Raw genomic sequence first — 26,180 nt, forward strand, 5'->3', positions numbered from 1 at the left:
ATTATTTCAGAGGCAGAAGGGGGAGGTGCTGTCATGACTGGGTGTGGCTCAGGTGGAAACAATGAGGTGGGGGAACTCTATGGAGTTCTTGCCTGAGGTTAATAGGAACTCAATTATTCGAGCTCTCACTGCATTAGCAGAAACTGATCAGTGGCCAAAGCTGGGAATTGAGTACAGGTGTTCTGGCATGGGATGCAGTGGTCTTAAGGAGAGTCTGAACGCCTAGAACAAATGCTAACTCCAGTAAAAGGTGTCTGACATGTTATGTCATAGACATGTAATAGGAAGTGATCAATTTTAAAATCTAGAAGTTTTCTGATAACTTTTAGTTTGAAAACTTGTTTTGGAGACATGTGATTCTTCATTGGAATTGATTTCAATACCTTTTGTTTACAGCTGAATTTTTTGTTTTCTTTTATAGACTCATTCTGATCTATTGGAAATAGGTGGGTTTGTTTGTAGTGAAATAGGTTAATTAATGCTAACTTTGGCCCTTCATGGGGTTTTTACTATAATACTTTGCTTTATTCCAAAGACTAGACCTGGGGTAAAGGCACTGTTTGGGATGCCCACCTCCCGCATCAAAGTGCCTGCTTCAGGTCCAGCCTCTGCTGCTGAGTCCAGTTCCTTGCTTTGTATACTTTGTGAGCAGCAGGTGCTAATTCTCTGCCACTCTATGAGGGAGACCTAGATTGATTTCTGGGCACCTGGTTTTGACTCTTCCCAACCCTGGTCATTGGCATTTGGGGAGTTAACCAGCAGAAGTGGAATCTGTCTCTATCTCTGCTGTTTAAGAAAAGAAAGCTTAAAAAAAAGTTAAAATATTAAATGACAATGTAATGAATAATTGTTATACAAATTAATTCCCAAGGTGGAACTCCAAAGTTTTGAAATCAATTTCAATTATATAATTAATAATTATATAAATAAATCATACTTACTAAAATACAAAGTTTTAATGAAGATATTGTTAAATATTAGTGGATAACTTTATAACTTTAAGAGTATATTATTAAATACTTGTTTTAAAGTAATTATATTTCCATGTGTTTATCTTACAGTGATGTGTTAGTATTACAGATTACTTAAAATACATCACTTGTGTAATAACTTCTGAGGCATTCATGAATGTGAATTGTTCATAGCACAGTTTTATGTTCTTCAAATAGTGCTTCTTATGAACAATGAGAATGAGTTCACTCATTCTTCCTTTCTTCTCAGTCCTGCTCTCAGGAATGCAGCATTCATCAAGTTTATAAATATTATCTATATTTCTGACATGTCGTGGAAAAGGAGCTAGTTGACTTTCTTGATTTATAATTTTTTCCTGTAGTCATCATTAAAAGGAGTCTGCTATGTGACAGTCCCCACACAAGAGGTTAAAATAGTAACAGTTAGCAACCCAAAGAATTGTTTTTTTTGCATGTGGATTTTCTGTAATCTCTTTTATCTTTTTAAAGTTTTCATTTACTTCTTTCAGGTATAAGCTCATATTGAGTATTATAGCTTCATAGAATAATTTACACCAATGATACGTCCTGTTGGGGTTTACTTTGAAGAGGTACCATCTACTGTATTTGGCTGTTTTTCAGAGTTGCAGTCTATCATGTAGTAATACTCTGCAGTGAAAGGAAGGCTGTGAGGTGGAAGTTAGATATTCTTGGTTTAGGATTTGGGCTCTATATATTTGTCTCCTCTAAGTTACAAAATTTTCAGTTTTGCTAGTGTTAGCCATCTACTTCATAAATAGAGATATAAACCTTCTTTTGGTGCCAGAGATACATTTAAAAAAATTTATATTTGTTTTCATTTTATTTGAAAGAGACAGATGTCCCATTTGCTGATTCGCTCTCCAAAGTGCCTGTTATAGTCAGGTCAGGGCTTGGGTGAAGCTGGAAGCCAGGACGTAGATCTGAGTCATGCACTTGAATCCCAGGGACCACAGTACTGCTGATTCTGTGGTGGCATGAGGCTGAGTGGCTGGGCTTTCGTATAGGCACTCAGAGGGTATGGGGTACAGGAGTCCCAAGCCGTGGTGTCATTGCTACACCAAAGGCCACCCCGGGACAGAGATATTTCTGAGAAAAATGCCAGAATTTTTAGAAGTGAATAGCAGAATGTGACATAGTAAATTTTTTCAACAGAGAATTTTGAATTCTGTTTTAGAATTTTCTTAAGGCTAGCAAAAAATATACAGTGTCAGTTCAGTCTTCACAGGAACAAAATAGAATGGCAAGTGTCTGAAAGAAGCAAAAATGGGTTGTTGGTGGAAAAGTTATCAGCTGAATTTGTCCATTTTGGTTTCTGTATGAGTACTTAAATGGACACCAAAGTTGGTTGGTGTAATTTTGTTTCCTTCCACACTTTCATTTCTTTGCTACCACTGCCATTTATATCCATAGGCTTATAATTTGATATGCTAATACTGTGGTTTGAAAACGGAGTTCTTTGCAGTGGAAGTGTTTTAACTTTGAAGTTACTTCTCTGGTTTATTTAAGATCTTTTCTTGTTGAAGCACTAACATTTGCTGATCACTCTTCTATGTTTTGATAAAAATTGGTGAAAAATTAATTAAATTTTGTATTTAGCTTTAGGACCAGGAATACATTTTTCCTTTTTCAAAAGAAATTTTTTCTGTTACAGTTGCCTGTACCTTTTCCCTAAGTGGTTTCGTTTTTTTTAGTTTGTTTTGTTTTGTTTTTGTTCTTTTTTTTCCTTTTAAAAAATTTCTTATTTAATTACCATCTTCTGAAAGTTTGTTACATTACAATTTAATATTCAAATCTAAGGGATATTCCAGGGGAATGTTGTAAAGGGCGGTGAATGATAGTTAAGGAAGAATGATTGAAGTTGCGAAAGTTAGGAAGCAGCGGTAAACATAGGGAGAAACGGCCACATTTTGCCTTAGCTGCAGGGAAAGGTTTTGGGGCAGGAAGAGCTGAGAAACAGACACAATTTAGAAAGTGATTTGTTTGGAAGGCGCAGTTACATACCCAGACAAACGATGCAGAAAGACAGAGGGGAGGCAGAGGGAGAGAGATCTTTCTTCTTCTTAAAAACAAGTTTGGATGTTATCCTCAGAACTGTAGAAAGTCACTGAAGGTTTTTCAGCAGAGGAGTGATTTCGGCCGTGGAGCAGAATTCAGCAAACTACAGCTTACATCCTCTTCCTGTAGCATTTTAAGTGGTTAGGACAAAGCTGAAATAGGGCTGGACAATTTCAATGTACTTGAAAAAAAAAGAAGAAAATAAAATTTCAGGGTCCATAGTTATTTATTTATTTATTTGAATGGCAGATTTACACAGAGAGAAAGGATAGATTTTCCATCTGCTGGTTTACTCCCCAAATGGCCACGGTGGCTGGAGCTGAGCCGGTCTGAAGACAGGGATCAGGGGTTTCGTATGGGTGTGGGAACCCAGGGACTTGGATCATCTGTCCCTGCTTTCCTGTGTACAGTAGTAGGGAGATCGGTTAAAAGTGAAATAGACATGACTGCAGTGTAACTTTGATTTTCAAATAAATTGAATAAATCTAAAAACTGAAATAGATAAATCTCTAAAAACACACAGAAAATAAAGATGGGCACATTAGGTAGAAAAGCAAACCCAGTTAGGTGCTGTCTGTAAGAAACTCAGTCAAAATTGAAAGCTAAGTAAAGAATAAAGTGATGGGCAAATTCTTACCCTACAAACACTAGCCGAAAGAAACTTGGAGTAACTCTGAATGTTAGAAATAAGAAATTTTTTATGTTAAGATTTATTTATTTATTTTGGAAAGTCAGATATAGAGAGGAGAAAAGACAGGAAGATCTTCCGTCCACTGATTCACTCCCCAAGTGACCGCAACGGCTGGAGCTGGGCCACAATGGCCCGGAGCCTCTTCCAGGTCACCCAGGGGGTGCAGAGTCCCAAGGCTTTGGGCTATCCTCTACTGCTTTCCCAGGCCACAAGCAGGCAGAGAACTGGATGGGAAGTATGGCTGATGGGACACAAACTGGTGCCCATATGGGATGCAGGTGCATGTAATACTAGTACTTTAACCACTAGGCTGCAATGCAGACCCAGAAACAAAAACTTTTATAGAATAAATAAGGGCATTGGGTCAGTTTATGAAAAAAGTATACTTGTAAGTTGTGACCCACCAACATAATTTAAGTGTACATGAAGCAAAACCTGATACAACAGAAAGGAGAAACAGACAGAACTGTTGTAGTAGGTGAACTTTCAGTATACTCCCATTTACTGGCAGAACATGTAGCCAGATAATTAGTGAGGATATGGAAGGCATAAATCGTATGGACAAGCTAAACTCCATCGGTACTACAGGACCTGCCTGACAACAGGAGAATGCGTGTCATTTTCTGAGTATCCAGTAGGACACGTACCACGAGTGAACGCAGGCTCAACTCCAAGAAGAGAATCAGCAAATTTAAGAGACTTGACAGAGTTCTCTGATAATAATAAAATTCAGGTGGAAATGACTAAGTTTGTAGGATCTCCAAATAATTTGAAATTGAGCAGTTCATTCCGAAATGAACTGTTGTTCATTGTTGTTCATTGTCGTGAGTTGGTGAGGAAATCATAAAACATTAACGCTATCTTGAACTGAACGAAAATGAAAACACTACATGAAAATCTATGATATGCTGCTGAAGCATTGTTCGGTGGGATTTGTGTAAATCATTTTTAAAAGGTATTATTTGAAAAGGAGAAATTTCTCAAAAAAATCAATGATTTAAGCTTATTGCTTAGAAAATAGAAGAAGAAAGGCAAATTAAGGCCAAAGCAATTTAAAGATGAAAAAGTACAGGTCAGGTACAACCGTTAAAAACCAGCAAAATCAACTCAGTTAAATAATGGTCTTTTGGAGAGATCAATGAAGTCAATAAACTTTTATACAAACTGAAAAGATAGAAAACAGGGAAGATAAAAATTACACTAACACGCCTGAAAGAGGAAGTTAGTATAAATCATCAGATATTAATAACAATAAGGAAATATAAAAGTTTTAAGATTTATTTATTTTTATTGGAAAGGTAGATATGCAGAGAGGAGAGATAGAAAAATCTTCCATCTGCTGTGTTACTCCCCAAGTGGCCACAATGGCCAGAGCTGAGCTGATCCGAAGCCAGGAGCCAGGAGCCTCTTCTGGATCTCCCACGCAGGTACAGGGTACAAAGGTTTTGGGCCGTCCTCGACTGCTTTCCCAGGCCACAAGCAGGGAGCTGGATGGGAAGTGGAGCAACCGGGGTACAAACTGGCACCCATATGGGATCCTGTCGTGTACAAGGTGAGGACTTTAGCTGCTAGGCCACTGCGCTGGGCTCAAAATAAACCTTGTGTGAATTAACCCATCAGGTGTTTTAATTGTAGTAGTGCGAAGCCAGGTTGAGGCTATGATGGATGCTTATTGATTTCCTATCAGAAACACTCCCAGATTGCGCTTGTTTGAAGAGAGGAAGGAATAGGAACTTTGTGGTAGGAAAGGACTCCTTAGTTGTGTGTTCCTGGGTATTTTTCTGTTAAGCTTTGTGTAATTTTTCCAAAACACTCTCATAATAAACTTATGTTATCATTTTTTGCCCATCTAGAACAAATACCAGCAAAATACCTTGAGCATGCTCCAAACCTGTCCCATGACCTGTGCTCTGCCTGCCTGTGGTGGGGCCCACTTCCAGCCCTTGGCTGCCCTGCTTTGAGTGTGTTTTGTCTTTGGGGCCATGCTGGTAAAGCCATGCTTCATCTCATAGCTCTTCAAAGCAGTGCTTCAGGGTCTTGAACCCATTTGTTGAAAATTGTCATTGACAGCCCTGCTGCTGTGTGCAGCTAACGTGGCCACAACAGGCGTGGCATTCATTAGACAGGAAGTTTGTTCAACTTTAAATTTTTAGTCAGAATTGCATAAGCGGAGCCAGTTGAGCTGCTGGTGGTGTCTGTCTGCTCTTTATCACGGGGCGTCTAATTGGGACGTTGATGCGGGTGGTCTCCTGTGGGGTTCACCCCTTCTTCAGACGAGGTATCCAGCCGTACTTGTGCTGTTTGCTGGGACACTGTCCTTAGTAGTTTCACGAGTGACTTCATTGTTCTACCCACGCTTCACCATGCTTTTGATCTTTGTTTTTGCTCTAGTTTTAACAAAATTCATGTTGCTATAATAGTGAAGTAGCTCTATTCAAATTGATATCTTAGTATCTCTGGCTCATGTACCAAAAGTATTTAGGGCAAAAAACCAAACAACCAACAACTTTTAGGGAGCTAGTATTATGGCACAGTGGGTGACAATGGTGTCCTGGTTTGGATCGTTAGTTGGTCTTGGGTGCTCTGCTTTGATCTGGCTGGGAGGGCGGCAGAGGAAGACCCAGGTGCTTGGGCCCCTGTCCCCGTGTGGGGACCTCGCTGGAGTTCCTGCTTGGTTCCAGGGTCGCCCAGCCCCAACTGCTGTTTCCATGTGGGAGTGAACCTGCAACTTGGTCAGACACACACAGTATGTCTGTCACTCTGCCTTGTAAATAAATAAGCAAATCTTTACAATTCTGAAATCCATGCATAGTTTTCTATCATACACATACTAAACTTTCTGAAGATTCTGCTGATAAGTCGGTTAAAAATAATATGATTCGGGCCCAGCACCGTGGCCTAGCGGCTAAAGTCCTCGCCTTGAATGCGCCAGGATCCCATATGGGCGCCGGTTCTAATCCTGGCGGCTCCACTTCCCATCCAGCTCCCTGCTTGTGGCCTGGGAAAGCAGTCGAGGACGCCCCAAAGCCTTGGGACCCTGCACCCGCGTGGGAGACCCAGAAGAGGTTCCTGGTTCCTGGCTTCGGATTGGCGCAGTACCGGCCGTTGCGCTCACTTGGGGAGTGAATCATCGGACGGAAGATCTTCCTCTCTGTCTCTCCTCCTCTCTGTATATCTGACTTTGTAATAAAAAAAAAAAAAAGAATATGATTCGATGAATAAAGGGTTAATTGAGGTCCTTTGGAAAAATAATGAATGAAAACTGTAAAATTTATCTTTATCATCATATGAAAAATTACAGAATAACTGTCACTAATATGAGTTAGAATTTTATTGTGAGAAGCATTTAGAAAGGTACGTAAAACCATGTTTATGGTTTAGAGAGTAGCTGTTTTGAGATTGGACACCGAGTCATTGCCAGCTCCCCTGGGGCCCACTAGGTGTCTGTTTCTATCGCTTGTCTGCACTCAGTGGGAATGAGCTCTTCCTTGCTTACCGTTGCAGTTTCATTGTCTGTGTGTGCTTTATCAAGTAACATTCAGTTTTGCTATTTAAAAGTTGGTGTAACTGCATCATTTATGTGTGTGTATTTGTGATTCTTACTGTTGCATGAAGCTCTACATTGTTTTTCAATCCTATGTAATGTTCCCTGTAAAACGAAGGACTACAAAATATTTCAGGCATTATTAGCATTTAATACTTATTTTATGAGCCTAAATATCCTTCTTCATTCAGCAGATGTTTTGTGAATGGCTTGCAGATTCTGTGCTTTTTGTTCATTTTTGTTTTGGTTAGTAAGTGTATGTAATAAATGAATTAAATAAGTGCAGCTTACAAAGCAAGAATGAGTATTTAATATAAAAAAATGTTACTTTACGGGATTCAAAAGCTTCATTAGATACTTTACAGAAAATCTAACCTGAGGAGAATGTTTGGAACATATATGCCGAGGGTTTAATTACAGAACACACTTTAAGCAAATTGACATTATAAATACTTAAAACCCAATAAAAAGGGAAAAGTGGGATGAAGAGATATGTCGCAAAGAAATATGAAATCTAATGAGAAGTTAGACTGCATGGAGTTCTTCACGTTCTTACTAGAAATTAGGTTTTTTTTTTGGGGGGGATCTCCTTTTCTGTTTATCTGTGATCCTAGTGATTTTCAAGCAGTTAGAGTTTGTAAGAAAGTTGGCTTAACAATGTGGAGCCGAGTTTGGATAATTTTTATTTTCCTGCATTAGCTATTCTTTTAATACAGCATGATTTATTATGTCATCCTAGAAAGACAACATTAGAGAGTGTACATGGCAGGGTAAAATTAAACACATGCTCACAATCAAATTAATGTATTTCATCTGTCTTCAAGTAATAACAGTCTGTCATGTTATCTATCTGAGTAGGGGCATAAACAGTTTATTTTGTGTTTGGAGTAACTTCCTGGAGGTAGTTAATGTGACAAGTAGTTTGTTTGAATTGAGTATAACCAGATCAACACTCTAGATGTTTCCTTGATAACCTAAAAATTACTGTGAAAATCTGTACAAGTGCTATATTTATATTTTGCTTTTCTTTCTTTTAAGTTAGGCAGTGACTTGTTTGTAACAATCATTTCACTGAGAGTATTCTGTTCCTGCCATTATTTATGAACTGAACAGCAAAAATGGTTTATGCTTTTAATGTTCTCTTTCCATTGACAGGGAGTAGACATTAATAATGTAGCTAATTAGCATCATATAATACTTTCCCTCTTTAAAAAAGTATGAAGTAACATTTTGGTTTGAATAGAGAAGTCAATTTATTCTTATAGCATCACTGAAACATTTATATAACTTTAACATTATTGAAGCATGGGAGGGGAGTGGGGAATCCCAGTGCCTATAAAACGGTGTCACATAATACAATGTAATCAATAAAAAAATTATTGAAGCATTTCTACAACATCTTATTAAAAAATAAGTATTTGGGAAAAGAGAAACATTTTAAACTGTCAGGCCAATACACACACACACACACACACACACAGATTACTGTGAAATGTTTCAGAATTTTAAAACCTCACTTAGAATTTAACATCATGTAGATCAGTAGGTCTGATTATTATGTCTTTTGCTGTATCTTTTAATAGTTATTTATCATACTTAGTACTGTAGTTTGAAGATTACTCTGTCAATTAACAGCAATCTTATAGGTAGAGGCATTAAAAATTTTGAATAAGGAATTCTGGATTCCAGTCAATTAAATAAGACTTAATGATGAGAAATTTGATATATTTGACTTACTAGCTTTAGTGTGTTTCAGAAGTCAAAGAATATACATAATTTTAGTCTCATGTAAATAGAAATTTAGTACATTATTAAGGGAATTCTTGTTATGTCTAGTCTAATCATGGTGAATCTTTTTTTTTTTAATATTATGCTATAATTCCATAGGGTCTGGGATTTCTCTACCCATTCCCCAAATTCACACCCCATGATGGATCATTTTTAAACATGTAATTGCAAGTAAAGAAGTTTGGATAAACAAGTGCTAAGGCAAAACATGTGTTAGACTTTTCTCTAACTCTTATGGGCATTTATGATTTATTATTAATTAGCATTCATCAAATAATAACAAGTGACTAGCCAACTGTATAATCATTTACATTTAAATAATAGTAACAAAGGTCCAATTATTTTTTAAAGATTTATTTATTTTTATTGGAAAGTCAGATTTACAGAGAGGAGGAGAGACAGAGAGGAAGATCTTCCATCCGTTGATTCACTCCCCAAATGACCGCAATGGCTGGAGCTGAGCTGATCCGAAGCCAGGAGCCAGGAGACTGTTCCTGGTCTCCCACGCAGGTGTAGGGTCCCAAGGTTTTGGGCTGTCATCCTTGACTGCTTCCGAAGGCCACAAGCAGGGAGCTGGATGGGAAGTGGGGGCCACTGGGATTACAACTCGTGCCCATACGGGAGCCCGGTGCGTGCAAGGCGAGGACTTTTAGCCTCTAGGCTACATTCTTCTTATTTTTTAAAAAAGATTCTTATTTTTATTGGAAAGGCAGATTTGTAGAGAAGGAGGGATTATCCTCAGCTGCTTTCCCATGCCACAGCTGGGAGCTGGGTGGGAAACGGAATAGCCGGGACGTGCGCTGGCACCTCACACCCAGTTTAGTTTCCATGCTACCTCATTGTGATTTCTCATTTTAAATACTTTCAGCTTAGTTGCTTCTTTTTCCAGTTATTGAACATGATCAGAAAAACCCACCTCTGCTTAAATGCAAATCTTTATCTGCCCTTTAGCCTTACCCATGGAGTTGAATGTGACTGGAGCAATATGTCCAACACATTGCATCGTATTATTATTATTGCCCTTTGTACAGCACTTTTCTATTCACCATGGCCAACAGTGTTTGTCATGAGATGTTTAGAATTTACTCATAACTGAGAGCTTGTCCCATTTTGACTAACATCTTGTTTCTTAATCCTCTGCCTTCAGCTCCTGCCAACCAGTGTTTACTCTGTTCTCTAAGTTTAACTTCTTAAATACATCTCATTCTAAACGCATTTGAATCCAGGCTAGTTATCTTCAAGTGATTTCTCTGCACTTTTCACATATTCTATAAGATTGTTATCACATCCTATTCATTCTTCCTTTAAAACTTTAATTTTACAGTTTATATATTTATTTGGTGAAAACACACACACACACATACATTTCATGCACTCCGAAAATGCTTGCAGCAGCTGTGGCTGGGCCACTCTATTCAGAAACCGTACAGTTCATACTGGTCTTCCACTTGTGTGACCATACAGAAGTTCTTGAGCCGTCATCTGATGTCTTGCAGGGTGCCCATAACTGGAAGCTGTCTTGAAAACAGAACTGGGAGTGGATCTCTGGAATGCTGATATGGAATGCAGGTGTCCTAAGTGGTGCCTGACACCCAGTCTTTATTTTTTCGTTAAAATATGTTTGTGAGGTATATGGATCAAAAATATAGCTTCCATGTTCCAGTTGTTTCAAGGGAAATGTTTTTGCTTGTCAACTGAAATTTATTTTATTTATAATTCATACATAACTGTACATGTTTATGGTGTACACGGCAGTGTTTCAATACTTGTTTACATTTCATGGTCAAATCTGTGTAAATAGTGTATTCATCACCTCAAACACTTATCATTCCTTCATCATGAGAACATTCAAGTCCTCTTTCTGTCTTGAAATACGCATTGTTATCAGCTGTAGTCACTTACTATGAAATAGAACCCTGGGACTTACTCTTCTGTCTAACTTTGTACCCTTTGGGCAACTCTTTGCTCTCCTGCTTCTTCCCAACTGTCTTCATCTCTGATAACAACCACTGTTATGCTCTTTCCTTCCTGGAGATCAGCTCCTTTACATTCGCTGAGTGCCATCACGTGGTATTTATCCCATGCCCAACTTATTTCATTTAACAACTTGCAGATTCGTCCATATGCCATAAATTATAAATTGATATTTTTTATAACTGAAATGTGCCATTGTGTGTGTGTGTGCGTGTGTAATCAATCAGTTGATGGGTATTTAGATGGATTCCATCTCTTGGCTATTGTGAGTATTGCTGTAGAAAGCATTGGAGTAAACCTATGTCTTGACAGACTGATTCAATTTCTTTTGGCTATATGCTCAGTTGTGGGATTGCTGGGTCAATATGGTATTTATATTTTTAATTTTTTCGGAAACTTCTATACCATTTTCCTTAATTTATGTTCTCACAAACGTTGTGTAGCAATTCTTGAAATATCCTTATATATTTAAAATGTATCTTTGAACTGCATGAAATCTGTTCTCTTTATTTTAATAAATAAATTTAAAAAGAATGTTTTTTTTCCACATGCTTGTCAGCAACTGCTGTTTTATCTTCAGTAGTGCTCATTCTTCAGTAGTACTCATTCTTCAGTAGTGCTCGTTCTTCAGTAGTGCTCGTTCTTCAGTAGTACTCATTCTTCAGTAGTACTCATTCTTCAGTAGTACTCGTTCTTCAGTAGTGCTCGTTCTTCAGTAGTGCTCATTCTTCAGTAGTACTCATTCTTCAGTAGTGCTCATTCTTCAGTAGTACTCGTTCTTCAGTAGTGCTCGTTCTTCAGTAGTGCTCGTTCTTCAGTAGTACTCGTTCTTCAGTAGTGCTAATTCTTCAGTAGTACCCATTCTTCAGTAGTACTCGTTCTTCAGTAGTGCTCGTTCTTCAGTAGTGCTCATTCTTCAGTAGTACTCATTCTTCAGTAGTACTCGTTCTTCAGTAGTACTTGTTCTTCAGTAGTACTGATTCTTCAGTAGTGCTCATTCTTCAGTAGTGCTCGTTCTTCAGTAGTACTCATTCTTCAGTAGTACTCGTTCTTCAGTAGTACTCGTTCTTCAGTAGTGCTCGTTCTTCAGTAGTGCTCGTTCTTCAGTAGTACTCGTTCTTCAGCAGTGCTCATTCTTCAGTAGTACTTGTTCTTCAGTAGTGCTCGTTCTTCAGTAGTGCTCGTTCTTCAGTAGTACTCGTTCTTCAGTAGTACTCGTTCTTCAGTAGTACTCGTTCTTCAGCAGTGCTCATTCTTCAGTAGTACTCATTCTTCAGTAGTACTCGTTCTTCAGTAGTGCTCGTTCTTCAGTAGTGCTCGTTCTTCAGTAGTACTTGTTCTTCAGTAGTACTCGTTCTTCAGTAGTGCTCGTTCTTCAGTAGTACTCGTTCTTCAGCAGTATCTTCAGTAGTACTCGTTCTTCAGCAGTGCTCATTCTTCAGTAGTACTTGTTCTTCAGTAGTACTCGTTCTTCAGCAGTGCTCATTCTTCAGCAGTGCTCGTTCTTCAGTAGTGCTCATTCTTCAGTAGTACTCGTTCTTCAGTAGTGCTCATTCTTCAGTAGTGCTCGTTCTTCAGTAGTACTCGTTCTTCAGCAGTGCTCATTCTTCAGTAGTACTCGTTCTTCAGTAGTGCTCATTCTTCAGTAGTGCTCGTTCTTCAGTAGTACTTGTTCTTCAGTAGTACTCGTTCTTCAGTAGTGCTCGTTCTTCAGTAGTACTCGTTCTTCAGCAGTATCTTCAGTAGTACTCGTTCTTCAGCAGTGCTCATTCTTCAGTAGTACTTGTTCTTCAGTAGTACTCGTTCTTCAGCAGTGCTCATTCTTCAGCAGTGCTCGTTCTTCAGTAGTACTCGTTCTTCAGTAGTGCTCATTCTTCAGTAGTACTCGTTCTTCAGTAGTACTCGTTCTTCAGCAGTGCTCGTTCTTCAGCAGTGCTCGTTCTTCAGTAGTACTCGTTCTTCAGCAGTGCTCATTCTTCAGTAGTACTCGTTCTTCAGTAGTGCTCATTCTTCAGTAGTGCTCGTTCTTCAGTAGTACTCGTTCTTCAGTAGTGCTCATTCTTCAGTAGTACTTGTTCTTCAGTAGTACTCGTTCTTCAGTAGTACTCGTTCTTCAGTAGTGCTCGTTCTTCAGTAGTACTCGTTCTTCAGCAGTATCTTCAGTAGTACTCGTTCTTCAGCAGTGCTCATTCTTCAGTAGTACTTGTTCTTCAGTAGTACTCGTTCTTCAGTAGTACTCGTTCTTCAGCAGTGCTCATTCTTCAGTAGTACTCGTTCTTCAGCAGTGCTCATTCTTCAGTAGTACTTGTTCTTCAGTAGTACTCGTTCTTCAGTAGTACTCGTTCTTCAGTAGTGCTCATTCTTCAGTAGTGCTCGTTCTTCAGTAGTACTTGTTCTTCAGTAGTACTCGTTCTTCAGTAGTGCTCGTTCTTCAGTAGTACTCGTTCTTCAGCAGTATCTTCAGTAGTACTCGTTCTTCAGCAGTGCTCATTCTTCAGTAGTACTTGTTCTTCAGTAGTACTCGTTCTTCAGCAGTGCTCATTCTTCAGCAGTGCTCGTTCTTCAGTAGTACTCGTTCTTCAGTAGTGCTCATTCTTCAGTAGTACTCGTTCTTCAGTAGTACTCGTTCTTCAGCAGTGCTCATTCTTCAGCAGTGCCCGTTCTTCAGTAGTACTCGTTCTTCAGCAGTGCTCATTCTTCAGTAGTACTCGTTCTTCAGTAGTGCTCATTCTTCAGTAGTGCTCGTTCTTCAGTAGTACTCGTTCTTCAGTAGTGCTCATTCTTCAGTAGTACTTGTTCTTCAGTAGTACTCGTTCTTCAGTAGTACTCGTTCTTCAGTAGTGCTCGTTCTTCAGTAGTACTCGTTCTTCAGCAGTATCTTCAGTAGTACTCGTTCTTCAGCAGTGCTCATTCTTCAGTAGTACTTGTTCTTCAGTAGTACTCGTTCTTCAGTAGTACTCGTTCTTCAGCAGTGCTCATTCTTCAGTAGTACTCGTTCTTCAGCAGTGCTCATTCTTCAGTAGTACTTGTTCTTCAGTAGTACTCGTTCTTCAGTAGTACTCGTTCTTCAGTAGTGCTCGTTCTTCAGCAGTGCTCGTTCTTCAGCAGTGCTCATTCTTCAGTAGTACTCGTTCTTCAGTAGTACTCGTTCTTCAGTAGTACTCGTTCTTCAGTAGTACTCGTTCTTCAGCAGTATCTTCAGTAGTACTCGTTCTTCAGCAGTGCTCATTCTTCAGTAGTACTTGTTCTTCAGTAGTGCTCGTTCTTCAGTAGTGCTCGTTCTTCAGTAGTACTCGTTCTTCAGCAGTATCTTCAGTAGTACTCGTTCTTCAGCAGTGCTCATTCTTCAGTAGTACTTGTTCTTCAGTAGTACTCGTTCTTCAGTAGTACTCGTTCTTCAGTAGTGCTCGTTCTTCAGTAGTGCTCGTTCTTCAGCAGTGCTCGTTCTTCAGCAGTGCTCGTTCTTCAGTAGTACTTGTTCTTCAGTAGTACTCGTTCTTCAGTAGTACTCGTTCTTCAGTAGTGCTCGTTCTTCAGTAGTACTCGTTCTTCAGCAGTGCTCGTTCTTCAGCAGTGCTCATTCTTCAGTAGTACTCGTTCTTCAGTAGTACTCGTTCTTCAGTAGTGCTCGTTCTTCAGTAGTACTCGTTCTTCAGCAGTATCTTCAGTAGTACTCGTTCTTCAGCAGTGCTCATTCTTCAGTAGTACTTGTTCTTCAGTAGTACTCGTTCTTCAGTAGTACTCGTTCTTCAGTAGTGCTCGTTCTTCAGTAGTACTCGTTCTTCAGCAGTGCTCGTTCTTCAGCAGTGCTCATTCTTCAGTAGTACTTGTTCTTCAGTAGTACTCGTTCTTCAGTAGTACTCGTTCTTCAGTAGTGCTCGTTCTTCAGTAGTACTCGTTCTTCAGCAGTGCTCGTTCTTCAGCAGTGCTCATTCTTCAGTAGTACTCGTTCTTCAGTAGTACTCGTTCTTCAGTAGTGCTCGTTCTTCAGTAGTACTCGTTCTTCAGCAGTATCTTCAGTAGTACTCGTTCTTCAGCAGTGCTCATTCTTCAGTAGTACTTGTTCTTCAGTAGTACTCGTTCTTCAGTAGTACTCGTTCTTCAGCAGTGCTCGTTCTTCAGTAGTGCTCATTCTTCAGCAGTACTCGTTCTTCAGCAGTGCTCGTTCTTCAGCAGTGCTCGTTCTTCAGTAGTACTCGTTCTTCAGTAGTACTCGTTCTTCAGCAGTGCTCGTTCTTCAGCAGTGCTCGTTCTTCAGTAGTGCTCGTTCTTCAGTAGTACTTGTTCTTCAGTAGTACTCGTTCTTCAGTAGTACTCGTTCTTCAGCAGTATCTTCAGTAGTACTCGTTCTTCAGCAGTGCTCATTCTTCAGTAGTACTTGTTCTTCAGTAGTACTTGTTCTTCAGTAGTACTCGTTCTTCAGTAGTACTCGTTCTTCAGTAGTGCTCGTTCTTCAGTAGTACTCGTTCTTCAGCAGTGCTCGTTCTTCAGCAGTGCTCATTCTTCAGTAGTACTCGTTCTTCAGTAGTACTCGTTCTTCAGTAGTGCTCGTTCTTCAGTAGTACTCGTTCTTCAGCAGTATCTTCAGTAGTACTCGTTCTTCAGCAGTGCTCATTCTTCAGTAGTACTTGTTCTTCAGTAGTACTCGTTCTTCAGTAGTACTCGTTCTTCAGCAGTGCTCGTTCTTCAGTAGTGCTCATTCTTCAGCAGTACTCGTTCTTCAGCAGTGCTCGTTCTTCAGTAGTACTCGTTCTTCAGTAGTACTCGTTCTTCAGCAGTGCTCGTTCTTCAGCAGTGCTCGTTCTTCAGTAGTGCTCGTTCTTCAGTAGTACTTGTTCTTCAGTAGTACTCGTTCTTCAGCAGTGCTCATTCTTCAGTAGTACTCGTTCTTCAGCAGTGCTCGTTCTTCAGCAGTGCTCATTCTTCAGTAGTACTCGTTCTTCAGTAGTACTCGTTCTTCAGTAGTACTCGTTCTTCAGCAGTGCTCGTTCTTCAGTAGTACTCATTCTTCAGTAGTACTCGTTCTTCAGCAGGGCTCGTTCTTCAGTAGTAATCATTCTTCAGTAGTGCTGATTCTTCAGTAGTACTCGTTCTTCAGTAGTGCTCGTTCTTCAGCAGTGCTCGTTCTTCAGTAGTGCTCATTCTTCAGTAGTACTCGTTCTTCAGCAGGGCTCGTTCTTCAGTAGTAATCATTCTTCAGTAGTACTCGTTCTTCAGTAGTGCTGATTCTTCAGTAGTACTCGTTCTTCAGTAGTACTCGTTCTTCAGCAGGGCTCGTTCTTCAGTAGTAATCATTCTTCAGTAGTGCTGATTCTTCAGTAGTGCTCGTTCTTCAGCAGTATCTTCAGTAGTACTCGTTCTTCAGCAGTGCTCATTCTTCAGTAGTACTTGTTCTTCAGTAGTACTCGTTCTTCAGTAGTACTCGTTCTTCAGTAGTACTCGTTCTTCAGCAGTGCTCGTTCTTCAGTAGTACTCATTCTTCAGTAGTACTCGTTCTTCAGCAGTGCTCGTTCTTCAGTAGTACTCGTTCTTCAGCAGTGCTCGTTCTTCAGTAGTACTCATTCTTCAGTAGTACTCGTTCTTCAGCAGTGCTCGTTCTTCAGCAGTGCTCGTTCTTCAGCAGTGCTCGTTCTTCAGTAGTGCTCGTTCTTCAGTAGTACTCATTCTTCAGTAGTACTCGTTCTTCAGTAGTGCTCGTTCTTCAGCAGTGCTCGTTCTTCAGCAGTGCTCGTTCTTCAGTAGTGCTCGTTCTTCAGTAGTGCTGATTCTTCAGTAGTACTCGTTCTTCAGTAGTACTCGTTCTTCAGCAGTGCTCGTTCTTCAGTAGTACTCATTCTTCAGTAGTACTCGTTCTTCAGCAGTGCTCGTTCTTCAGTAATGCTCATTCTTCAGCAGTATCTTCAGCAGTCCTCATTTTTTCAGCAGTCCTCATTCTTCAGTAGTACTCATTCTGCCTAGGGGAGGCATTCCCTGATGATTAATAGTACTGAAAAATCCACTCACTTTTAAATTTTTTTCCTCTTCTCTTTTTTTAAAGTTTTTGGTACAATTCCATAGGCTTTGGGATTTCACCTACTCCTTCTCCATATTCCCTCCCCTCAACTTATTTCCCCATGTTATTACAATAGTATAGTACTTCATAAGCAGTCATAAGTCCATCACTGTGTTATTTAATTGTGTCCTGACATTTCTGGTACAGACAATGGCAGACTGTCCAGCATCCTACTGTCAAGATGTATCCAACAGTTTCATTGAGGAAGTAGCGATGCAGGCTGCATTGTATCTTCACATCTATTACGCAGTTACTATACATTCCCTTAAATGAGAGGCCATGAAGCAAAGTCAACAACAGGAATAAAGATAAAGCAAAAGGTTTCTGGCACCATGGAGTTAAGTAACATGCTGCCAAATAACAAATGTGGCGATGAGGAAATGAAAAATAAAACACAATTCTTGGAGAAAATTATGCTACAGTGTGATCTATGAGTCAGTGTAGAATTTAATAAGAGAAAAGAAACTATTCCGAAGAAATGAAAATATGATATCAAAACCCATGGGTTGCAGCAAAAACAGTATTGAAAGGGTAATCGATCCTATAATTTGCATTAAGGTTGCCTTATATCGGAGAGAACATATGGTATTTGTCCTTTTAAAGATCTATTAACTTCTCAGCTCTCTAGTGCTAATTTGGAGTACCATCTGTTTTTTTTTTCTAGATCTCTACCATAGTCTTTTCACTGAAATCTGTTTTATATTTGGTCATTTCTGGTTAATTTTCAAAAATGTCGCTGGAATGAACTTTTTTTTCTGGCCCTCCCTTTACTGAGGAGTTGTATCTGGTTGTGGCTTTTTTTTCCTCCACTATTTAAAAAAATTAATTACATTGCATTATGTGACACAGTTTCATAGGTTCTGGGATTCCCCCAGCCCCTCCCCACACCCTCCCCCCATGGTGGATTCCTCCACCTTGTTGCAGTATTACAGTTCAAATTCAGTCAAGATTCTTTCATTGCAAGAATATACCAAGCATAGAGTCCAGCATCTTATTGTCCAGATAAATTCTGTGGTTTCTTGGGGAGACCATCTGTGGTCTGAAGGTAGAGCTGGCAGAATATCATCCCAAGCAATTAAAAGCCCCAACATAACATCAACAACAATTTACAACATTATGGAATTAATTGATATGGTATTGAGTAACCAGTATGTTAAAAAATGCAAATTCTTAACCACATCCTTCTTCACTTTGTTTTTTTAATTTTATTACAAAGTCAGATATACAGAGAGGAGGAGAAACAGAGAGGAAGATCTTCCATCCGATGATTCACTCCCCAAGTGAGCGCAATGGCCGATGCTGCGCCGATATGAAGCTGGGAACCTGGAACCTGGAACCTTTTCCAGGTCTCCCACGCGGGTGCAGGGTCCCAAGCACTTGGGCCATCCTCAACTGCTTTCCCAGGCCACAAGCAGGGAGCTGGATGGGAAGTGGAGCTGCCGGGATTAGAACCGGCGCCCATATGGGATCCTGGGGCATTCAAGGTGAGGACTTTAGCCGCTAGGCCACGGTGCCGGGCCCATCTCTTTTTTTTTAAAATCATCATTCTATGATACAGTTCCATAGGCCCTGGGATTTTCCCTGCTCCCCCTATTTTTCCTCCTCCCAAACAATTCCCTTTTATCACTACTATAGCATAGTTCTTCACAGTCACATGCCAATCACTGGGGGCACAGATAATGGCAGAGAGTCCAGCATCCTATTGTCAATATACAGCTAATAGTTTCATTAGTAGTCTATCTGGCTATTGTGCATTGATAGGATAATTCTGAAAAATGTATTGAATATTTATTATCTGTGCTTTGATGATGTGGGTACTGTGGAATAAAAATCTGGAGCAGCCCGGCGTTGCACTGCTCTTGTCTGCCTTACTGCACTGCATGTAACACCTTCCGTTCCAGCCACTGTGCTGTGAGTGGCAGCGTTTTATTTTTAATGGCCAAAGTATATTCCCCTGAATGTGTGTGCACCAAATTTTCTTTATCTGTTCATCTGATGGTCAGTATGTTGTTTAATTTTATGTTAGCTTAGCAATAAGCATGGCAGAACAGATATCAATTAGACATAATAGTTTTCTATATTTTCTATATATTCTATATGTTTCTATATAATCCAGTGGGATTACTGCATATATTTCTAATTTTTTAAGGAATTTTCATATTGTTTTCCATGGTAGCTTTACTAATGCGCATCCCTACCAACTGTGTATAGGAGAATCCTCTTTTCTCTACAATCTTCGACAGCATTTGCTGCTTTTTGCCTTTGTGAGAACAGCCGTTCCCGCTGGATTTAGATGTCATCTCATTGTGGCTTGATTTACCTTGCTCTAATTGACTAGTGACATTGAGCATGCATTTATCGGTCCTTTGTGTTTCTTTTGTTGAGAACTTTCTATTCAAGTCCTTTGCTCATTTCTTAACTGGATTTGTAGTTGCTGAGTTTTCAGTTTCTGATAGGTTCTGGAAACCAATTCTTTGTTGTATAGGTACCTTGCCAATATTTTCTGTCTGTTGGATATCTCTGTTGTTTTCTTTTTCTGTGCAGGGGTTTCTGAGTTGGATGTATAATCTCTTTTGTCTAGTTTTGCTTCTGTTGCCTGTGCTTTTGGGGTCATGTCCACACAATCACCACCTATATTAATGTCTGAAAGTTTTCCCATTTTTCAGGTCTTGCATTTCGGTCTTGTTAATTTTTGCATTTAGTGAGAGGTGGGGATTTTTTGAATCTTTGTTCATATGAGCTCAGGGTTTGTCACCACCACTTACTGAAGACTGTCCTTTCTCCAATGTTTATTTCTGGCAGTTTTGTCAAAGAACAATCGGCTTTATGTATGTGAATTTCTTTCTGAGCTGTATTCTGTTCCACTGAGTTATGTTTAAGCCAATACATTTTTAAGGCAATACAATGATGTTCAGTTTTATAGGTATAGGCTTTCTTTCCTCCCCCCGCTTGTCCTTGCTCCTCATTTTCCCCTGAATGATCACAGTGGTATAGTCTCTTAGTAACAGTTACAAATTTAACTTTTTGCTATTTAAATGTATCATGGCATGGTAAATATATGCAAAGGAAGAAAGTTTAGTACCATATGGTAAAGGTGTATTGGAATATGTGGTTGAGAGTCCTACTTTTGTTTGCAAGTAGAGACTGTAACTGCTTTGGTGTTGTGTGTGGTATTGTGATGTGCGTGGAAGTCAGATACTGCGATGCATCCTGTTTGATTTTCCGTGTTCTTTGCACAGAGCCCCGCTGGCCATTCTTGGTCTTTTGTGCTTCTGTAGGAGCTCAAAGATGTTTCTTTCCAACTTAACGAAGAATGTAATCAGTATTTTGATAAGGATTACATGAAATCTGTAGGTTGTTGTAGCTACTGTGGAAGCTTAGTGGTATTGATTCTTCCAATGCATGAACAAGGAATATCTTTCCATCGTTTTGTGTTTTCCCTTGATTTCTTTCATCAGGGTCTTTAAAATTTAACCGTAGGGGTTTAATTTCTTTGCTTAAATTTATTTTTAATTTTTTGTAGCTATTGTGAATAGGATGTTTTCCTTGATTCTCTTTCCGCAACATCATTATTCAAGGTATAAAAATGCTGTCTGTTCTGTATGTTAATTTTGTATTCTATGACTTAGTAAAGTCACAGTAGAATTGGTTATCAGTTTTGACAGTAGAGTGTTTACATTTTTTTATGTATGAAATCATGTCATCCAAAAACTTGAATATTTTGATTTCTTCTTTAACAAAAATTCTGATGTTTTTGATTTTATGCCCTCTGATTGCACTTGCTGATAACTTCCAGTACTACATTGACCTAGAGTGGTGAAGGTGGGCATCCTTGTGTTGCTGCAGAGCCAAGGGAAGTGCTCTCATCGGTTTTCCTCATCCAGTATGATACTGGCTATTGCTTTGTCACATATACCTTTGTGATTTTTAGTTATATTCCTCCTATATCTAAGTTTTGAACATTTTATCATGAAAGAATGTTGAATCGTATCAAATGCATTCTCTGCATCTATTGAAGTGATCAGATTTTTTTTCTTACTTCTGTTACTGTGACTTATGATATCTATTAATTTGCAAAGGTTCAATCGCTTTCACATTCCTGAGATCCATCTCACCCAATCATGGTGTGTGATCTTTCTGATGCAGTGTTTGATTTGAGTAGTTTTCTGAGATCAGATCCTGGGCTGCCTTGTCTGGGAGACTGCTAATTACTCCGTGGAAGGCAGGATGGCCATGCCTTAGCTTTTCTTTCTTTTTTCTCTTTTGCTTAGGATCACTTGGTCTAATTTGGATCTTTTTGGATCAACGTGAATTTTAGGATTGTTATTTCTATGTTGGTAAAGGATGTCATTGGCATTTTGTTGGGGACTGCATTAATTCTAGATTGCTTTAGATAATTTGAGAGTTTTATCCACTGTCAACTCTTTCAGTCCTTCAATCTAGATTATATTTGCATTCTTTTGTGAGTCCTCTATGCTTCATCAGTGTTTTGCAATTTTCATTTGGGAATATTTGCATTCTTCCTTTTTGTTTTGTTCATCAGTGCTGATTTTTAAAAAACATTTAAATTTTAATGATGTTTACGTTGTTGATCATGGTGAGAAGGATCGAGGATTAGGGGAAAGTGGATGTGATCATTGTTTCCACTTGTTCTGTTCCTTCTTCCTGTGCCTGGAAGAAGGCGGGGGAGAAGGGAAGCCATACCCAACCTCCCAACTGCCCCAATACCTGGGGATGGGAAATGGCCACCTGATATCAACCCAGGGTCCTGATGTGGTGCACGCTCCAAGAGTTCTGAAAGGCTGTGTGTCTTGCCAACCCAAGGATGAGGGAGCCCTTCCAGTGTCCATTGGCTGACACGTCGACCTTAGAGTGTCCATTCGCCCTGATTTTGGTAGATGCCAGATTTGCTCTGTTTTCCATCTTCTGCCATGGCAGAATGTCCTCTGCAGGCTCCAATGGACTGTCATCTCCTCCATGTATATCGGCCTGCCGTGCATGCTCTGTCTCCTCCACTGAGGAGGTCAAAGCCTCACAGGTGGGCCTAAGGACTCAAGTCAGGCAACCCAGGTCCCGATGGACCCACCCACCGGGCCCTGGGGTTTATGGACCCTGCACCCACCTTGCAGGAAGGCCCAAGGAACCGGGCCAGGTGAGTCAGGCCCCGCTGAACACCTCCCCACCCCGTGCTCCTGGGCCTCATGGACCCGGCGTCACTGCCCAGGTGAACTCAAAGGACCTGGGCTAGGTGACCTGACCGCCCTGGAGACCTCGCCCCAGGGCTCACAGACCTGGCAGAATTTGTGCCTTCTTATGGCTTAGGGAAAGGTTTCATTTTAGTTGGTGCCGTTGTGAATAGTATTGCTTTATTGACTTTCCTTTTAGCAAGACTGTTGGTGTATAAAAATGTTGCTGCTTTTTGTTTATTTTGTGTCCTATACTGAATTGGTTTATCCATTGCTAATAGATTGTGGAAGTGTTGTTGGTTTTCCATGTATAAAATAATGTCACTGTGTGACTGAGGTAGATGTCAAATTTCAGACTGTGAAGAGAAGCTACATTACAGTACGCATCTCTACTCCTGAATGAAAAAAGGACTCCCAATGAAACAGTGAAAACATACCTTGACAATATGATATTAGATTTTCTACTGTTGTCTGTACCTGCAATGATACGATACAGTTAAATAGAATGTTAAACTTGTGGCAGTTACTAACAGAGTATACTACTGTAATATGGGAGAAAATAGGGAAGAGGTGGGGAGGAGCAAGAGGCGTTCCCATACCTGTGAACAGGAGTCATGGACGATGGTAAATATTCCACATGCTCAGAAGAAACGTCATCTAAAAACATGTCTATTTTGTCTTCCTCCTCCCTAATTTGGATGCTGTTTCTCATTCTTAATTGTACTGATCTTTCTAGTATTACATTGAAAAAGAGTAATGAAAGTGGACATAACTGTCTTATTCCAGATCTTAGGAGAAATACTTTTAGCTTTTCCCCAGTTAGTATGATATTAGCTGTGGATGTGTTGTGTGTGTGTGTAATTTTGAAGTATGTTTCTTCTATACCTAATTTGTTGAGAGTCCTATCACGAAAAGTTGTTGAATCTTTCAAATGTTTTTCTGCATTTGTTAAGTAATCATATAATGTACTTATTTTTTTTTAAATATTTATTTATTTTTACTGGTAAGTCAGATTTACAGAGAGAAGGCGAGATGGAGAGAAATGTTTTCCATTTGCTGGGTCACTCCCCAATTGGCGGTAATGACTGGAGCTGAGCCAATCCGAAACCAGGAGCCAAGAGCTTCTTCTGGGTCTCTCACATAGGTGCAGGGTCCCAAAGCTTTGTGCTGTCATCTACTGCTTTCCCAGACCACAAGCAGGGAGCTGGAAGCGAAGTGGAGCTGTCAGTATGCAGGATCCCAGCACATGCAAGCAAGGACTTTAGCCGCTAGGCTAACATGCTGGGCCCATGATGTAGTTCTTCAGACTGTTAGTATGAAGTTTGTTGATTTGTGAGCCACTATTGAATCCCTCAGAAAAATCTCACTTAATATTGGTTTGTGATCTTTTGCTTTACTTTGAATTCAATTTGCTAATACTTTTTTTTTCAAAAAAGAATTTTGTATTTGTGTTCATCAGGGTTATAGGTTTGCAGTTGTCTTTTTCAGTTGTATCTTTTTTTGGTTTTGGTATTCAGTGTAATGCTTCCCTCATGAGAGTTTGAAAAAGTTTCATATTTTTAAAATACTTCGAAATAATTTGAGAAATATTGGAATGACTTTTTTTTTTTTAGATTTATTTTATTACAAAGTCAGATATACAGAGAGGAGGAGAAACAGAGAGGAAGATCTTCCGTCCAATGATTCACTCCCCAAGTGAGCCGCAATGGGCCGGTGCGCGCTGATCCGATGCCGGGAACCAGGAACCTCTTCCAGGTCTCCCACGTGGGTGCAGGGTCCCAACCTTTGGGCCGTCCTCGACTGCTTTCCCAGGCCACAAGCAGGGAGCTGGATGGGAAGTGGAGCTGCCGGGATTAGAACCGGCGCCCATATGGGATCCTGAGGCGTTCAAGGCGAGTACTTTAGCCGCTAGGCCACGCTGCCGGGCCCTGGAGTGACTTTTTTTGAAAATGTTTTATAGAATTCAATTTTAAGGCTGTCAGATGCTAAACTTTCCTTTGATGGGAGACTTAATTACTACTGCTTCAAAATCTTAATTCTTTTTCAGACATTTAATAATTTTCTTCCAAATCAGAATCTATTTCTGAAATATTATTGTTTTCCCTTGAAAGTGTCGTGTTTCCTTAGTGTTTCCTGTGTCACTTTATTGATGTCCTTCCATCTGATTTAGAAGTCTCTCTTCCTTTACAAGTGTATTTTTAAAACTTATTTAGGTGGAGTGTGTGGCGTCAGTTGGGTAGTTGCTTTGACTTTGGTTCTGGTTGCATCTAGAAGTGTAGCTTCCACGGGAGTTTTTTTTTTTCCAGTTGTTTTAAATATCAGCAATGTGTTTTCTTAGTGTCACATGGTAGCGATTCGTGTAGTTTGTGGTGTGATTTAGGAGTGGACAGGACTTGTGAAGACATGTTAAACATTAGTCAGAGTAGGGATGAATGGCAGCAGGACAAAGTGGGGCCCACCTGCAGATCCTGGGACGTGACCATCAGTGATGCTAAAGCCTGTAGCATTGGCAGTTGTAGCCCTGCAGCTGTGGGGTGCAGATAGGATCTTTCCCAGTTCTGGGGGTGGGCATGGGTATTGTTAGAAGTGTCTCAAATGATTCTAATGTATAACTTTTTCCCTCTCTTTAACACCTTTTAGTTGATTTGGAGCATATGCGAACAGTAAAATCTGAAAAGCACTTGCGGTTTTGCCAGGAAAATGGTTTTAGTAGCCACTTTGTCTCAGCCAAGACAGGAGATTCTGTAAGTAAAATAATGAATAATGCATATCATAAGTATAATTTTGTATTTGTTTACATTCATAGGAATATACTTGAATTATTTTTGAAGCAAATTTATTTCTAGTGAAGTCATAAGAAGCTTAGATATTATAAGTTAATTTTGGTTACATTACTTTTCTAAGTGATTTAACATAATGGAAATTCAAAAGTACAGAGAATTGAAAAGTGCACAGAATTAAAAGAGAATGAAGATCATGAAAACCCTAGCATACAGAGATGATGGTTCATGATGTCACATGATTTATTTCTTTTAAAATGACTGACTCAAAGATTTACTTATTTTATTTGAAAGGCATAATTACACGGAAAGCGAAGCAGAAAGAGATCTGCACCCACTGGTTCCCTCCCCAAATGGCCGCCAGAGCCGGAGCCGGGCCAGCTTGCAGCTGAGAGCCTGGAGTCCCTCCCAGGTCTCCCGTGGCGGTTCAGAGGCTCAGATCCCTGGCCGTTCCTCCACGGCCTTTCCAGTCACACCATCAGGGAACTGAATGAGAAGTGGAGCAACTGAGACTCAACCTCTCACCCACATGGGGTGCTGTGCCATGGCACTGGCCCTATATAATTTCTTTTAATTATCTTTTTTGTAATACTCGTAATTTTCTAGCAGATTATGTTTACTGAGCGCCTACTTTGTGGCAGGCCTTGTACTGCCCTGGGTGTTGATGTTTTCAGGTGCCTGTTAGGGAGGCCATGTAACGGCGTCCAGACTGCAAAGCCAGTAAATGGTGGAAACTGGATTTGTGAACTTCACCAGTGTCCTTGGGGTTTCTATCTTAACAACAATAAGTGTTTATTGAGAATAATTAAGGTCCTAATACTTTTCATTTTTAAGATTTATTTATTAGAAAGGTAGAATGAATGAGTGGAGGTGGGGTGGGTGTGAGGACAGGGAGATCAAGATTAAGATCTTGCATTTGTGAGACTGGATTAGTCAGGAGTTTCATCCAGGTATCTCACATTGGTGGCAGGGGCCCAGGGTACTTCAGCCGTCACCTGCCATCTGCTGCCTTCTTGGGTGCGTTGCCAGGGAGCTGGATCCGTAGTAGGAAAGCTTGGACCTGAACCAGCACTGTAATAGGAGCTGCTGGAGCAGCTGAGCGTGCTGTGCCACAACAC

The 26,180-nt window shown here is 40.0% G+C and overlaps 1 protein-coding gene across 6 annotated transcripts in view; it reads left to right on the forward strand.

Annotated features, from left to right (window-relative positions):
- RAB28 (RAB28, member RAS oncogene family) overlaps window positions 1-26,180 on the forward strand; it is a 105,242-nt gene that overhangs the window by 49,836 nt on the left and 29,226 nt on the right. For 4 of the 6 annotated variants that reach the window (XM_058670298.1, XM_004579210.3, XM_058670299.1 and 1 more), the window contains exon 5: window positions 24,923-25,026. The exons of the other annotated variants lie outside the window; for them this stretch is intronic. In XM_058670298.1, coding sequence (XP_058526281.1) covers window positions 24,923-25,026 — 104 coding nt within the window. The remainder of the gene's footprint in view (window positions 1-24,922; window positions 25,027-26,180) is intronic. 6 annotated transcript variants of the gene reach the window in all.

The sequence above is a fragment of the Ochotona princeps genome, chromosome 11, assembly GCF_030435755.1.
Source record: "Ochotona princeps isolate mOchPri1 chromosome 11, mOchPri1.hap1, whole genome shotgun sequence".
Taxonomy (NCBI): Eukaryota; Metazoa; Chordata; class Mammalia; order Lagomorpha; family Ochotonidae; genus Ochotona; species Ochotona princeps.